The sequence below is a fragment of the Pungitius pungitius genome, chromosome 17 (assembly GCF_949316345.1).
Source record: "Pungitius pungitius chromosome 17, fPunPun2.1, whole genome shotgun sequence".
NCBI lineage: Eukaryota > Metazoa > Chordata > Actinopteri > Perciformes > Gasterosteidae > Pungitius > Pungitius pungitius.
This window is the reverse complement of record NC_084916.1, coordinates 7,461,792-7,476,664: the sequence shown is the minus strand read 5'-3', so window position 1 is coordinate 7,476,664 and position 14,873 is coordinate 7,461,792. Positions and strand designations below refer to the sequence as shown.

Here is a 14,873-nt window from a genome sequence, read left to right as displayed (position 1 = left end):
ACCTGCTTTCATTGTCTCTCACTTTAATGCCGCTGACTCATTTCCCCATCAGCACTCCACCCACACCGGCACCTGAGCAATGTGTAGTTTGGATACAAAGGTCACATTGTCTTATCTGTAGAAAGATCTGTGTTTCTAAAATTGAGTGTGGGGCATCGCCACTCATTTGCAGCTTTAAAACGTCTGTGTGGGCTTCTACGATCCAGCACAACTCTATCTGTAACATTACAAATAGACAAGGACAACACTAATTAAACTTCTTAGCTCCACACGTTCCCCATGTAATTGGTCCACAAATCCCCAATACACACTCGACTGAGGCCTCAGGGACAGACAGTGAAAACCTTAGATGGTGTATTTGGGCCCGCAGTAACACAGGCCACCTAAATAAAGGCTGTAATATATTCCCTTTGCTCAAATTTGGGGGCCTGGACATATAACGTGGTGAATAAATGACAGAAGACAGTGTCGGTGGCTGTGGGTTGGAGACAATGAAGCCTTTAATTCAAGCACTAGTGGGGCGATGAAAGCATTCAAATACATTTGATTTTACAGTTTGACAGCTTCAATGTGGGCTTCGTCGGTGTTGCACAATCCTCCCAAAGCCCACACTCAACGGACGGAGGCGGGCTCACTACTGACTGAAGCCGCCCTGTTTGCTCGCCAGCTTTCCAATCAGCTGCCAGAACTCTGAGAAACTCAGCTCTCCGTCGTTGTTTTCGTCCAGCGAGCCCATGAGCTGCTCGATGGCCCCGGGGTCGCTGGCGTTCTGCGGGTGAGAGGAAGAGCCAGATCACAGTGAGATCCCTGTGAGCTGCAACATCCACCAGCCTGCTCTGCCAATACTGTTCTGCCATCTAATGGTTGAATATAGTAATCAATATAACTAAATTACAAACTTAATTACAGACTTACCTAGTTGATGATGAATGTACATGTTTTTTTTGTATGGTTGTACATGTACATTTTTGTATGGTTACATTTATACTGTATTATACTGTATATTAGGGGACAACACTGGAGTAATCTCAATTTGTTAAACTGTAAAAATGTGAAACTGTATTATTTTGCATTGGGTCTATCTTATTATTTCCATTGCACTTACATAGAGGTGCAAGCAGACATTATGCTGATATTTATTCGTGATTAATGTGATGTTCAGTTAATCATTTAAGTGATTAGTCTAGTAAAACTATTAAAGGTTTGTCACTTATAGCACATTAAATATTTATGGCTCATTGAATAGCTAATCAAATATGTTTATTACATTAACTAAATAATGGAAAATAATACCTAGTTGATCAACATAGACATTAGACATTGAGCTGCAGCCCTAGCACACAGTTTTAAAGTAGTGACGTAGCATTGGACCTTATGATGACATGTCATGCATTAACAAACAGCGTAAAAACGAGCCACTGAATCAAACACAGGGTGAATAAATGATATACTTTACATGAGGAGGATGTTGTTAAGAGAAAGTAGCCAATGAAACTGCTAAGGAGGAGGAGGAGCCATCTGTCCGACATGTGTGAACCACAGAGCGGTGGCATCTGAAGAGCTTGACTACAATGTCTTATCTACTGCATATGAAGTGGTGGATGGAAAACACATAGGAATCTGCAGGAAGACCGGCTCAGAAGAACTTTTCAGATCTACCTTGACATAGTTTGGCAACTGGGAGATGACCAGGTGTTGGAATTCGTCTTTGCTCAGGGTGCTGGTGGACCCATCCTTCCCGGCGTACGTCTTGAACTGGGTGACAATGGTGCAGATGGCAGCTTCCATGGTGGTTTTTGCTGAGACCTGGAGAGTAAAACAAGAAACGAAAGCCTCATCAAGCACATTTCAAGCTAGATATGACATGAAAACCAGTGGCTGTGGTCATTTACCTCTTGAGTTGAGATGTCGGGTTGTTTCACAGCTGGTTCCGAGAGCTTTGTCCCTAAACTCTGATCCTCCCCGAATATATAGGCTTCATCTCCCTTCTCTGATGCACACATCAGCGGAAAACACTCAACCGGACCTCTTCTCCCCCATCCAGCGGGCTGGCCTTATCTCCGCCTGATTTCCACTCAAATCTGCACACACACACGCACACGGCTCCCCTACCCCCCCTCCCCCTCCCCACACACACACATTCATATGAAATAGAAAGACTGCCACTCTGTTCTGTCAAGGGCAAATTTGTACTGATGATAGCAAAAAAAACCTCCCAGGTCTGTTTGCAGTGCAAGGATCTCTGTCAGGCCGTTTTAATCAAGTGACTGAATCATGCACGCTTTAGCAGTTATCAGTTTATACAAAACATGACTCCAATAATATGGCATTCAGGACAGAACACATCTCTGCCCAATTGCAGGACTCAATATGTGTGGAATGTGTGTTTGAATGTTCTATGTTCCTCACGATTGTCCATCTATTTTGAAAGATCCCTCTATCTGCACCGTCACACGATTTTCTTGGGAACCAGTTCTCACGTTGATACAGAAATCCTTAAGATAAAAATCACTGAAACCAAGAGCAGAGCAGAGCTTGTACGTGGAGTAGTAGATTTCGGGGAAGGATAATCTCTCTGTCACAGTGGCTGATTGTTCTCAATCATTGCTTACATTCTCGCTCATCAGCGCATGGGGGCGGTGACTCACGTTGTGTATCTCAAGCAGTCTGACGGAGAGTATTTAATCTAGATGTAAATATTTCACTTTAGCATAGCTGTGGAAAAAGATGCCTGACATACCAGCACTTCCTCTTTCTGTCAGAGTCAGTCAGACACGGCTGGGTATCATTGCAATTGTGACTTAAAATAGTTGCATTAATATTCCATTGGGAAGCGGGCAAAAAATTCTGTGATACTGTTTTTTTGTCTGCATATAATAAATGAACCACATGGAGTTTCAATAAAAACAAACTAGAGACCTTTATTGTTGAAGATTTATTGAACGTAATGTTGGATGAAATTTAAAAAAAACATTACTCCAAGGATCGATTACGTGCACATCTTAGCTCATAAGAAAGTCGTACTGTCGTCCCACAAAGGCAGAAATAGTCCTCAAATATTAAACGTTCATAATGTGATTTGTTTAAGGATTCACCTGTTGAGATTGAGCCTTCTTCCAATAGCTTTGGTCTAAAAAAAGTTCAAAATAAAATCAGCAGAGAACAAAAACCCTTCATGTGTAAACCCTCTTACATTCAGTCTGTCCCAGAAACAGCTGTCAAGTTTAAAGCTGTGTACATGTTTTTCTTCGTCTTGATCTAGCAAAAGCAAGTTTAATCCCAGACCTCCAAGATATTCCTAACAATAATAAAGGCACACAAGCAGTAGGTTGCTAATTCAATTTCAGAAAACAAAAAAAACGTTGCCATTTCCACATTAGACAGGAAAAGAGTTGCAGTGTACTGACAAAATAAATAAACATGAAACACTACAAAGCTTCTCTCAATAAGTGAAAGATGAGAACCAACAATCCCATTCTGTCGACTTTAACTTCACATCCACTGGAAGGGGCCAAACTGCATGATCGGATGCTACGAGATCACCCAAACAAAACAAGAATAACTCAAGTGCAGAGCTACTCTGCAATACTTTGCTTTTTCTTTTGTACCTTTTGCCATTCAATTTAAAACTCAATGGAAAAACTAAATGTGGTGGCTTCCTAGCTTGTGCACTTTTACTAAATTACTTGTGCACAAGAAAAATGTAAGATAAATTATGTTCCGGTTTGTTTGCCAATCTCACATAAGGTGTCTTAAACCTAACTTTTTGCTCTGGCATACCCAGCATATGCCGATCATGTGTTAGAGGTCCCAGTGGCTACGCTACAAAAAATACTAAAAGATAAGTAAGGTCTAAAAAAACACAACACAGGAATACTGTTTTGTCCTAAATGTGAATGTTTTCGAAAAGTGCTAAAGAGGTTTAGCCGTCTGATAGATTTAGCTACTAGTCCCACTGCTTTACTTTCTTAAGCAGCTCTGACGTTCCCCAAACCAGTTTTTGGTTGATCAGCAGATCTGCTGCGAACCGACATTCGGGAGTGAGGGGGTTGAAACGCCTGTCACATCCAGACGCACAGCGCTCAAGGCTCTCAAACAGCACTCGCTGTGTGTTTTTCCCAAACATAGTAAAGAGCTGCGGGCGCAAAAAAAACGGTCGGACCTGATGTGAATCTCGTCGTTTGGGAAAATGGTACGTTTGCAAAGTGGTTCTCTGCATTGGCTTTAACCTGCTCGAAGCGGCAGGTTGACTTCACACAGTCCAGTGACAGAGGAGTATTTAACATCATATATGACTCAACCATTGCTCAACAGTGTCATTTGTGCCAATACCATGTCCCTAAAGCAATGTTTTTTGTGTGTCCTCTAAAATCGGTCTGAATTGAAACATGCACTACATCTTGACCATACACTTTACAGCAGTGAAAAAAACACACACAACACATTACTGAAGGACTTTGCATTGGCATAGGCATGACCTGACAGAGGTAGGTAACGACAGCAAAGTCCTAAATGACAAGTACCAGTCTAGCTTATAATTAAAGACTCGGAGGGACACGTTCATGGGAGGCACGACCACTGTGTGCCAGAAGCTACTATAATTACAGCTCTAAAGAGAGAATGTAGGCAAGAAATGGGTTTTGTGCTGTGTTTCCTAGCGTCTTATTTCACTCCTTCTCCCTCGGCGTCTTTTCAAACTGCGAACTTCCACAGGGCTTCTCTTTCAAACTCCTCCATCTCCTCCTCCAGGGAGTCGTCGTCCTTGTGCCCGCCCTCTTGCAAGGCGTCCGCCATGTCCTCCAGGATGTCCGCCACGTCCTCGGCAAAGTCACTGAACAGAACCCTGTCGTGAATGAAGCCGCCGTCCTCAAAGAACTCCGCCGTCAGCTTCCGGATCTTGTCTTTGCTCTCGGACGAGGATCCTTGGAGCTTGCTCAGATAGCCCTCCAGCAGCTCCTCAAACTCGGGCAGCTCCACCAGGTAGAGCCCCTCCCGGCTGGCGCAGTCCTCCACGGAGCTGCAGCCCAGCTGGGGCCGGACGTTGCTCCTGAGCTTTTGCTCCTGGTGCCTCCAGAAGTTGTTGTGTTTGTACTGATGAGGCTGACGGGGCTGCTGCTGCTGCTGCTGGTGGTTGTGGGAGTCCTTACCAGGCCGGCTGTGCCACGGTTTCTCCTTCCTCCTCTCGTCTCTGTCCATTCTGCGCTCGTCCTTCTTCCTCTCCCACTCGTCCTGGTGTTTCCTCCACGCCTCTTTGTGAGAGTTTTCCTTGGGAGTCTTCCGCTCATTCTCTTTCTTCTCTTCCTTCTCTCTCCTTTCTCCCTCTTTGCTGTGCTTCCAGACTTTCTCCCCTCTCACCTCTTTCTTTTCCTCTTTTTTCCAGTGGTCCCGCTCATTGTTTTTGCCCTTGTTCCCTTGCCTTTTGGACTCCTGCTTCTTCTTACCCCACCTCGCAACTTGTTCAGAAAGCCTCTTCTGGATGTCCTCCAAGCTATCCCTCACTTTCCCGTCGCCTCCATCTTTCTTCATCCCTTGCAGTCTCCTCTTGCTCTCCTCCAGAAGACCTTTCTGCCTCTGGAGTTCTTCCTTCAACCTTCCTCCCTCATTTGTGTCCTTCCTCCTTTCAAGTCCAGCAGCTTTCTCATCGCTCGGACCTCTGTCATTCCTGTCACCCGGCTGAGGGGTAGAGCTTGTGGTAGCAGGGGGAATTTCTTGATCGGCTGTGAAGGATTTAAAATATCAAGTTATAATGGGTTTGGTAGTCCGTTATATAGGAAAGCTCAAAAGATCAGCACTCTACGGAATCCATTTATATATCACAATGCCGATCTATGTGCATTTTAATTTTCTAGCACAGATTTCATTCAATTTGAAATGATCCGATTCACTTTATATTTATCTCATCCCACCTGACAGCTGGCTGAGTTCGATCACCCTGGACCTCAGGCTCTCCAGCTCCTTCTTCAGCTCGGGCAGAGACAACAGCTCCTCCTTCAGCTTGACGTTTTCTTTTTCAAGATCTGCTTTGCCCTGTTCATCACCGCTTGCTGCTACGGCCGTCAGCGCTGAGTCGAGTTCTTCTTTCTGAGACTAAGAGATAAATGACGTGAGTTTTCCATTGCAGACAAGCGTTCCAGTCAGAGCCAGATAGTGCACATCTTGGGACAGGAATCCATGACATCTGTAAAATAAATGCTGTGTATCTATTGCAGTGCATTAAAACATCATGGAAGGGAGAAACAACCTCATTACCATCAGTATAACTGGACCACTGACCTGTAGTTGAGCCTCTAGCTGAGCGATCTGCTGGTTTTCTTGCGTCAGTTTATCCAATAGTTCTTTCATATCCTGTGGATCAGTGCTAAGCCAGTCCTGGATCGCAAATGATTGGCAAATGACTAAAACACATTTTCAAGTAATCCTATCTCAAACACGTGTCTTCAAAGTTTCAAGACTTCAAATTTCTTAAATACTACACTGTAGACACAAAACACAGAGATTGAGAGATGGCCGGAACAGACCTGGATTTGTCCTCCATCACTGAGTTCAGAGGCGTCAAAGTCACCTGTCAGAGAAGAAAACAACACCTTTCACAACAGGAACTCCTATTGACACACTGCTGAAAAGCTGTCTTACATCTGTGACACATGCTTTTGTTGTTAAGTACCCTCAATGTCAATCACTGTAAACAACAACTATTCATTCAACAAAAAAGTGAGAGATATTTAACCTAACCCAAGGAGGTTTTCCTTCCTCCTCTGAAGCACCCAGTGAGTCCTTTTGAGTCATGATGACTAGTGTTATTGTACAATTTAGAACGCAGTTTATCTGCCACTTTCTGCTGGCCCTGCAGGAAGTGTCAGGCCAGATGAGTGCTTGGACGAGCTATTGAGTGTTAGACAGCTATCCAGGTCAGGGAGGAAACCTGTTGACATCGTACAGCTTAGTCGACAAGCTCTAAAAACAGACACTCATCTACTGCAGACAGCTGCCAATATAAACGCTCATGCCATTTGTAAATACTGGCAATGTCAAATGAGCAATCATGTAATCATGACAATAATGACAGTGCCTCCAACCGTATTGAGCGAAGAAAAGCAGAGGCAGGCCAGCAGGCTTAGTGACGTGTGAGAGGAACTCACCTGAGAGGAAAAGGGAACCTAAGAAGAGCAAGATCAGAGAACCCACAATGCATTTGTTCAATGATAACCAGGGCTTTTCCTCCTTCTTCTCTGCCAACTTGAACTCTGACTCCTCTTCGTCGTCGTCATCGGATGTTCTTGGCCTCGGTGACTCGAAGGACGGGGCATTCCTCCTCCGCAGTCCATCCTCAAAGCCGCCTGCGTCGCCCAGATCGAAACAGCTGGACGGTTCTACAGGAGGGAGAATAAATGCGAGGGGAAAAAGACACCATCTTATAATGTATCTTTGAGAATGGTGATGACACAGAGACAAAGGTTAAAGCAAATACCAAAACATAAGCAGAGACACAAACTGTACCACACAACGGTTTGTGAAAAACACTAAAGAAAGTTGGTGCTACTTGTGGAAATAAATGACATTTTCTCTCTAAATTAACACAACAGCACTTTCATGCATGGGCGGGTTTTCTCAACGGGACTTACGCCTCCCTGTCGTATTGATGAATCGTTTTCCAGATGCGCGCCTGACACAGATGAGACACATGCTAAACAAATCTTCTCCTCCAATTTTCTCTTTCTGCTGACTGGTGTTAACAGCAAAGAGCACATGCTTTTGCTCAAAGCTGCGTTACGAGCACGGCGTAAGATCTCAGAGGGCCCCACAAAACCACCGTGTTCAGGTTGGTTTATGGTGATACAACCAAGTCACACTTTGCTTAATGGGGTCAACAGGCCCTGCTTGATCACTTCTAATCTATATTCAGCCAATATTGTGCTTGTATGGTGAATATTCTTAAATCAGTTTGTGTTTATCGACACACAGTACAAATCTATTTTACTTCAGAACATGGCTTTTACAATAACAATGACATAAATAATTATTTTTTGTTGTCTAAAGTGGGTGATGTGAAGCTCACTCCAGCTCCAATGCAACAGCTTACATATGCATGTAGATTTATCACATACCTTCTTCTTCTCCCTCATGTTGGTTCACTGTCTCAGACAGCTCCAGCTCTTTCTTTTTTTCTTCCTTTTTGTCTTCTAGCTCTTCTTCCTTCTCCTCTTCCTCCCCCGAACCAACGGTCTGTGGTGCAGGACTCTCATCGATTGGGCTCTCCGTCCCCAGGCTCTTCGTCCCCCGGCTCGCTGTCCCCAGGCTCTCTGTCCCTAGGCTCTCTGTCCCCAGGCTCTCCGTCCCCAGGCTCGCTGTCCCCAGGCTCTCCGTCCCCAGGCTCTCTGTCCCCAGGCTCTCCGTTCCCAGGCTCTCCGTCAGCAGGCTCGCTGTCCCCTCTGGTACGGAGCAGATATCAGCATCGACACGAGAGGCAGGGTCAGTGGTTGTAAGGGTCTCTGTGGGGATATGGACCTCAGGCTCAGTAGCGTATATAGGACTTGGCGCAATGTCAGCATCCTGCTCGAGCTCTTGCTCTGTATCGCCGTGCATCTCCGTCAGAGGAGGAGCGGAGCAGGACTCCTCAGCCTCCTCCGTCATGAGATCATCGGCAGGACTGTCGAACCGAGCCCCAGAATCAATGTTGGTGACAAAGGGCGTGGCTTCGAGGTGCTCGTTGTCACTCGGGGAGCTGGTTACGATGTCGTGGATGACTGGAGGCTGACTCTCCACGTCCGGGTCTGGAGGATCCCGGAGGTTGGGTGAGAGGAGGGTCATTGTGGTTGGACTAGACGGGATGAGAACCTCACTGGACTCCGGGGCGGTCTCTTGACAGACCTATAAATAAGAGCAGTGAACATGGAGGTTATCTGTGAATACCTCGAATCATCTTTTTTTGTGACTTTAATCACAATCAAGGTGTTAAAGAGTCATGACGTCCATTTTACCCTCAGTCTGTATTGTCTACAGAACTTCTCTATCTTCTAATCACTTCCTATGTTTGCCAGTGTGGTGTTTTCAGGAGAATAAGTCTCTGCTGCTTAAATAATATTAGGGTATATTGGTGTAACGAGACTGAGGCAGTTTTCCGGTAGACTATGATATAAACCCGTCATAGTCTACCAAGGTTACTTTCAGTGTCTCTCCAATGGTCACATGACACATTTCCTAACCTGGGTGTAAAGGGCTAGGTGTAGATGGAGCATAGTGGACGTAGTTATGAGAAGTACAATACGCAACATAAAAAAAAACATTCCCAAAACCTGGCAATAACATTGTAAATATGAGGTGGTGGAATTTTGACGTTGTTTGATGGTCTAATTTATGCCTTGACTGGTTTATTTCATAGTTTGTTATGTACCAACCTGATGGCCTTCTTCAGACAGGACAGTCTCTACTGGAATGTCACTTGCAGCAGCTCCTGAAACAACATTCACGGAACGTCAACGCTAAAATATCAACCCGAAGAATAGGTTTACAAGTATATCTTTCGTTACCTTAAATGTATATTTATGTCACAACCCGAGCCGAATGCTAAAGATCTTAACTCGTCAATACCTGTCACGTCCTCAGAGAGACTCGGGGCGTCGCCCAGGCTCTCAGTGCCGTCGTCTATGGGTCCGACATTCTCAACAGCAGTCTCCTGTGGAGCCAGAAGATCCAGAGACATCAAGCTTCCTCCTATCAAGCCCCATACAGGGGTGCAAAGAAATTGCCACACACTACAACCTACCTTGATAAAGGTACAATGTGTGGGTGTTGCATAAAATTAATTGTTGGGTGTATTTTAGATAACTCGGAGGATCATCTTCCTTTTACAATAAAAGTATTTGGTCTTAAATGTGGTGTCTTAACAGACATACAGCTATGCATAAATACCTGCACATACAGTTAAGATACATCGCCACACATGTATCGTTGAGGCAGGCTTCAAGGGGCCAAGTGCAGACATGCCATGTCTTAAACTTGTATACACAAGCAGAGAAAATAACTGTCCTCCAAATAATAACCGGTCATGCAGAGCTTCGTGTTTCAGTTTCCTGTGTCATACCTCGGGGGAGAGGAGGGTCCAGCTGTTGGTTGAGGAGCCACTGCTGCCTGTGCTGCTGCTGCTGTCAGACATCGCCCTCGTCTGGGCTTAATTTGGCACAGCTCGGTGCAGACTCAGCTGTTGGGATTTTCTGCAGACGACGACAGAAATTAAGTGTGTTTATTGAGCATGCCTGATGGATTCTCAATGCATGCCTGGTGATACGTTTCCATCATCGTCATCACCATTTGTTTGTTTATATGGGTCGGCTAAGTCAAAACGAAAAGTATGTACGTGAATGGGACATGAAATGATAGCAAAACGACAATTTGGGGTTTATTGTGTGTCATATTTTGATGGCGATCATACAAATTCTGGCCTGAGGGGATTTAAGTATGCATTCATGTTGGAGTTAGGGTTGGGACCTAAATTCCCTGCAAAGATGTACGGGTTAAACCCCAGACGGTCGCTGAGACGGGTTACGTAACCGCGTGTTGGCGTCCACAAAACACGCAGTTTAAAAGAGGGCTCGCGGAAAACAAACAGGGACCAGCGGATTGTCTTCATCGCCGCTGTTATTTTGGGCCGTTCATTCGGATCGTCCGTCCGGTGAATCCGCGAGGCGGTTCAATTACCCAAAAATGGTCAAATCCCAGGCACGAGCCGTTCATTGATCCACACGCGCACATACCACGGTTAATACTCACGTGTGCGCGAAGCTTCTGTTTAAGCACACGTGGAAAACACAATAAAGGGGCTCGAGTATCTGACGCGACCACATAGAGAGTTCGGACGTAATGGTAAACAAAGGATGGTCGGCTGACTATTCCCACTCCCACTCTTCCGCGTCCTCAAAGGCCGAGCTCTGTCGCGAGCGCTTCGACTGCGTCACAAAGAACACAAAGAAGACGTTTCATTTACCCAACTGGTTTACACCTCAGTCGCTCGCTGTTTTTTCCTTTCAAAACGTTTTGCTTAACGGAATAACAACGCTGCTCTCTTCCTGTGAACTTGGGAACTTTGGGAATTCCAAGCTGCGTCACGTCACTCACGGCACTTTTCGTCCAATGGAATTTCAGCACATGCTACCGAGGTCCCGCCCCTGGACCAAGGCTGGACCAATTGGAGAGAAGGCTGAAGTCTGGAAAACGACGCGCAGCCCAGCGTGATTGACGCTCGCAGGTGAGAGTGGCAGGTGATGAGTAGACCCTTCTCCAAGTCTTTAATAATACAACTTCACGTGTGAACCGAACCCTTCAGATGCATGCGTGTGGATCTATATATATGTGTGTGTGTGCAGAAGGGAGCGGCAGCCAGGACCAGCCGCACACTGACACGTCTGCACAGTTATATTTGAACGGCGGTACTTACCAGAGTGGACTTCCCCTCCACTCCGATTGCTCCTGTTCAGCAATCATTTTCATCATCCTGCTTCCGTTTTGCTATGTAATATGTAACATTTTAATATATAAACGAGACATTCTCACACTGGTGTATATGTGAAATCAGAAGGACAAGAAAATATGGAGTCTGTAATTCCAGATTATTGCATATGTAAATTACAGTATAAAAGAAAGATTTAACTTCTTCAGTAAAATAATAAACACCGTTCATAACATTAAATGGATATAAAATGTATCGCCTCTACATATACAATAAAGTATTGTCTTAATTTGATGCATTAATGTGTAAGTAGAATTTTCGATAGTTGGCTGTTATTAGCTAAATAACTATTTCCTTGTAATGCAACATACTGTCAATGAATTATTTATTTATATGGTTATACGGGTGAAATGCATTTATGCCAAACATGTATATCTGTTTGATTTTTCTTATGATTATGGCAGATTAATCTATAAAATGAGTTAGAACAAATGTTGATGTCTTATAATACATTGAGAGTCTATAAAGACATGTTAACATGGCAATACAGTAAAAAACTATGGGTCAGTGATCATGTAATGACTATCGTATGTCATGTGTGGATTTATGTTCCATGTTCCATGTGCTCTTTTTTTGCTATTATGGTGACCAATTAGAAAACCGATAAGGGCCGACGTAATATTCATGCGACAAATGGAACAGACCAATGGCAAGAGAGTTAACCGGTTGGCTCGACCAATAGGATGGGGCGAGGTCTATTTGAACGGTAGAAAGCGGGCTAGCAAACATTCGAGAGGGAAACAAAGAGGGACGAACATCCTGCAACTGCTGGGCGTATAAAGAACTGGAATAATAGGCCATTTCTACTCAGGATTCTTTGGCAATCACACAAGGTAATTTTGAAGCCGCATCCATTGTGTCACCCGTTGGTAGGAAGTAGTTTGGCCTTTACGTAACTTATCAAAGATAAACGCTTGTTCTCGGCTAACTCCGGACACGTTAGCTTAACTGTTAGCCACACTCACTTAGCGAGGCAAACTCAAACTGGCTGTCACGTTGTCCACTAAATATTTTGTCTGATTTGACTTGGTGTTTTTTAACTGAATGTCCACTAATGCTAACATCTTTCCAACAGGGCTGCGCCATGTCTCACAAACAGATCTACTACTCTGATAAATATGACGATGAAAAATACGAGTACAGGTGTGTAAGACTCGTGGTTATTCTGCTTTTATTTGACATTACCTTGTTGTTAACGTTATTTTGTAACCTCCTTCGCCAGCTGACATGTTTACAAAACTTTTGGCAGTTCATAACTCGTCACGTCATGGTCATTTTTGATCTCCCCACTCATCATTTAATCCACTCTTCGACAGGCATGTAATGCTTCCTAAGGACATAGCAAAGCGTGTACCCAAGACCCATCTGATGTCTGAGACCGAGTGGAGGAACCTGGGTGTCCAGCAGAGCCAGGGATGGGTGCATTACATGATCCACCAGCCAGGTATTAATGTCATGTCACAATGAAGAGGCAAAGCGTCGGTTTTGATCAAATGGGAATTCGGGATTCCGACGTAGAGCACTAACGTATGTAGACGTTCTTCTGACTGGTGTAAAGTGTAACGTTATATTCGTTTAAATCGGACTTTGCCAGCAATTTATTTTGCTGCCGTACATACAAACTGAACAACTTGTTTTACTTTTTTAGTTGTCACATGTTCAACACAAACAAAATGATTCAAAGTTAAAGCTACGTTGGAAATGGGTCGAGTTGCAGCTTTTATTATGAAGCTGTGTCACCCCAATCCACGGCCTTTAAATGGTATATATAAAAATATGGGAGGGGTTTCCTCAAAGCATCTCAATACCACAGTCTTCCCCCATCCTGCAGTCCCACGGACACTTTTTTTATTTTCAAATCCCTTCTGCGCTTTATATAATATGATCCACTTTTTAAAGAAACGAATATGCAATGAATGGAGCTGAAGTATGATTTTTATATGCTGTTCACTTTCTTTCAGAGCCTCACATTTTGCTGTTCCGTCGCCCTCTTCCTAGCCAAAAAGCATAAAGGGAGAGAAATTTAGAGTCCTTGGAAAGGTCAGTCCTACTTGCCACAGCTGTACTCATCGAACCAGAGGATTTTGCTGTCATTCCCAAACTTTTGTGTGGTAGGTGACTTGTGATTTGGGCTGATCATGTTGGACCTGAAGAAGGACAGAGACATTTCTGAACACTGGTTGTGGACTTGGAGTATGCGTTGAAGGAAAAAAATCCATCACCCGTCTCTTCAGGGAAAGACTTTTTCATGTGATAACAGCGATGCGTCGTTTGCCAGGAAACCTTCACATCAGTTTACGGTCTTTTGAAAACTGTCAAACTGGCTCAACCTGCTTGGATATTCCAGCTTTTTAGAACAATTGTTAAAAGATATGGGGAGTGAAACCTGTACAAACATTTCAGTTACTCTTACTGAGTGTTTCCTGGGTCAGGCTCAGGTCAAAGGCCAGACAGGCTGGATCCTAAATGAAGTTTGACTCTGAAACATCACAGTGCGGCTTTGAGTGACATGTTGCTGCTTAGGTTAAATGATACTGTACATCTGCGTTTAACACTTTTTCTTTTTTGTCATGTGCATGAAAAGCTGCGTAAGAGTCATTTATTAACTAGTCCATTTTAATCCAGTTCCTTTCCCATAAGAGCTTACTTTGATGGCTTTGCCTTACTTTAACACAAATCATTTGACTGGCTCTTATTGCAGCAGTGAGCTGCTCTGTATTGATGAATGTGTTGCCCCTGTATGAGCTAAATGGAAACTTTTAAATCTTTGCCTTATGGGGGCAATATACAGAGCCAAGTGACACATTATTAAAATCAAAGTTTAAAAAAAAAAAAGGGGTGTGGGGTTGTAGACGGTGGTGGTTAGCAGACCTCACTCAAAGCTCTTATGGAAAAACATCAGTACCATTGAATGGGGGGGGGGGGTTGAAAGCCAATAGCGGTTGTTTCCGATTGTCATGTTGAAATATTATTGCTTTACGGCACTCTCCTTCACTGTCCTTGTTCTGAATACTTGCACCAACTGTGATGTGTCTGTGTATCGTCTGTCTCCTTTTTTTTCCTTTTACTACCACATATGAGCTGCTCTGCTGTCACTGAGGCTAACACTTTGCCTTGAATAATTGATCTTTGAACTTGTGCCTTGTGTGTATGGTGTACTTTTGTTCTACTATTTGATGGAATTAGTTTTAATGATGTGTAGGCTTAGTGCTGTTCTGCCCAATAGTTATTAAAATAATCAGTTAGAGTTTAAATGAAGCAAAATAAACATGAAATCTGTTGGATGATATTTCTGTACTTTTTGTAATCTGGAAGATAATAGCATATCAGCTCAGGGTGTGTATAAAATTATCTAGCTGCATCAAAATGA

The 14,873-nt window shown here is 43.9% G+C and overlaps 3 protein-coding genes across 5 annotated transcripts; 1 reads left to right on the top strand and 2 right to left on the bottom strand.

Moving 5' to 3' along the window:
• Positions 1–471: 471 nt before the first annotated feature.
• s100a11 (S100 calcium binding protein A11) lies at positions 472–2,026 on the bottom strand. The gene is made up of 3 exons (XM_037473560.2): positions 1,893–2,026; positions 1,660–1,806; positions 472–769 (listed from the first exon to the last, which is right to left on the bottom strand). Exons 1-3 carry the CDS (start codon positions 2,001–2,003, stop codon positions 635–637), a joined length of 393 nt encoding a protein of 130 aa, XP_037329457.1. The 5' UTR covers positions 2,004–2,026; the 3' UTR covers positions 472–634.
• An 890-nt stretch (positions 2,027–2,916) lies between these two features.
• pbxip1a (pre-B-cell leukemia homeobox interacting protein 1a) lies at positions 2,917–11,132 on the bottom strand. Of its 3 annotated transcripts, none has more exons than XM_062558321.1 (10): positions 10,987–11,132; positions 10,082–10,211; positions 9,589–9,673; positions 9,396–9,451; positions 8,106–8,868; positions 7,140–7,370; positions 6,519–6,562; positions 6,274–6,369; positions 5,907–6,087; positions 2,917–5,717 (listed from the first exon to the last, which is right to left on the bottom strand). In XM_062558321.1, the coding sequence occupies exons 2-10, from the start codon at positions 10,151–10,153 to the stop codon at positions 4,693–4,695; spliced, it is 2,553 nt and encodes an 850-aa protein (XP_062414305.1). In that variant the 5' UTR covers positions 10,154–10,211; positions 10,987–11,132; the 3' UTR covers positions 2,917–4,692. The 3 variants fall into 3 exon arrangements, with proteins under 3 accessions (XP_062414305.1, XP_037329281.2, XP_062414304.1); XM_037473384.2 differs by having other exon boundaries at positions 10,982–11,131; XM_062558320.1 differs by lacking the exon at positions 10,987–11,132 and adding an exon at positions 10,768–10,955.
• A 1,061-nt stretch (positions 11,133–12,193) lies between these two features.
• Positions 12,194–14,368, top strand: cks1b (CDC28 protein kinase regulatory subunit 1B). The gene is made up of 4 exons (XM_037473573.2): positions 12,194–12,336; positions 12,579–12,646; positions 12,820–12,947; positions 13,465–14,368. The coding sequence occupies exons 2-4, from the start codon at positions 12,588–12,590 to the stop codon at positions 13,512–13,514; spliced, it is 237 nt and encodes a 78-aa protein (XP_037329470.1). The 5' UTR covers positions 12,194–12,336; positions 12,579–12,587; the 3' UTR covers positions 13,515–14,368.
• Positions 14,369–14,873: the final 505 nt, after the last annotated feature.

What these genes read in the sequence shown, in the direction of transcription:
- s100a11 (XM_037473560.2), bottom strand. Translation starts at nt 2,003, where the DNA reads ATGTGTGCATCAGAGAAGGGAGATGAAGCCTATATATTCGGGGAGGAT. An exon ending in CCGACATCTCAACTCAAGAG is followed by an intron (nt 1,807 to 1,892) that starts GTAAATGACCAC and finishes TTTACTCTCCAG; the next exon opens with GTCTCAGCAAAAACCACCAT. An exon ending in AGTTGCCAAACTATGTCAAG is followed by an intron (nt 770 to 1,659) that starts GTAGATCTGAAA and finishes TCTCACCCGCAG; the next exon opens with AACGCCAGCGACCCCGGGGC.
- pbxip1a (XM_062558321.1), bottom strand. Translation starts at nt 10,153, where the DNA reads ATGTCTGACAGCAGCAGCAGCACAGGCAGCAGTGGCTCCTCAACCAAC. An exon ending in TCTCTCTGAGGACGTGACAG is followed by an intron (nt 9,452 to 9,588) that starts GTATTGACGAGT and finishes ATGTTGTTTCAG; the next exon opens with GAGCTGCTGCAAGTGACATT. An exon ending in GTGATGGAGGACAAATCCAG is followed by an intron (nt 6,370 to 6,518) that starts GTCTGTTCCGGC and finishes TTTGCGATCCAG; the next exon opens with GACTGGCTTAGCACTGATCC.
- cks1b (XM_037473573.2), top strand. Translation starts at nt 12,588, where the DNA reads ATGTCTCACAAACAGATCTACTACTCTGATAAATATGACGATGAAAAA. An exon ending in GATGAAAAATACGAGTACAG is followed by an intron (nt 12,647 to 12,819) that starts GTGTGTAAGACT and finishes ACTCTTCGACAG; the next exon opens with GCATGTAATGCTTCCTAAGG. An exon ending in TTACATGATCCACCAGCCAG is followed by an intron (nt 12,948 to 13,464) that starts GTATTAATGTCA and finishes ACTTTCTTTCAG; the next exon opens with AGCCTCACATTTTGCTGTTC.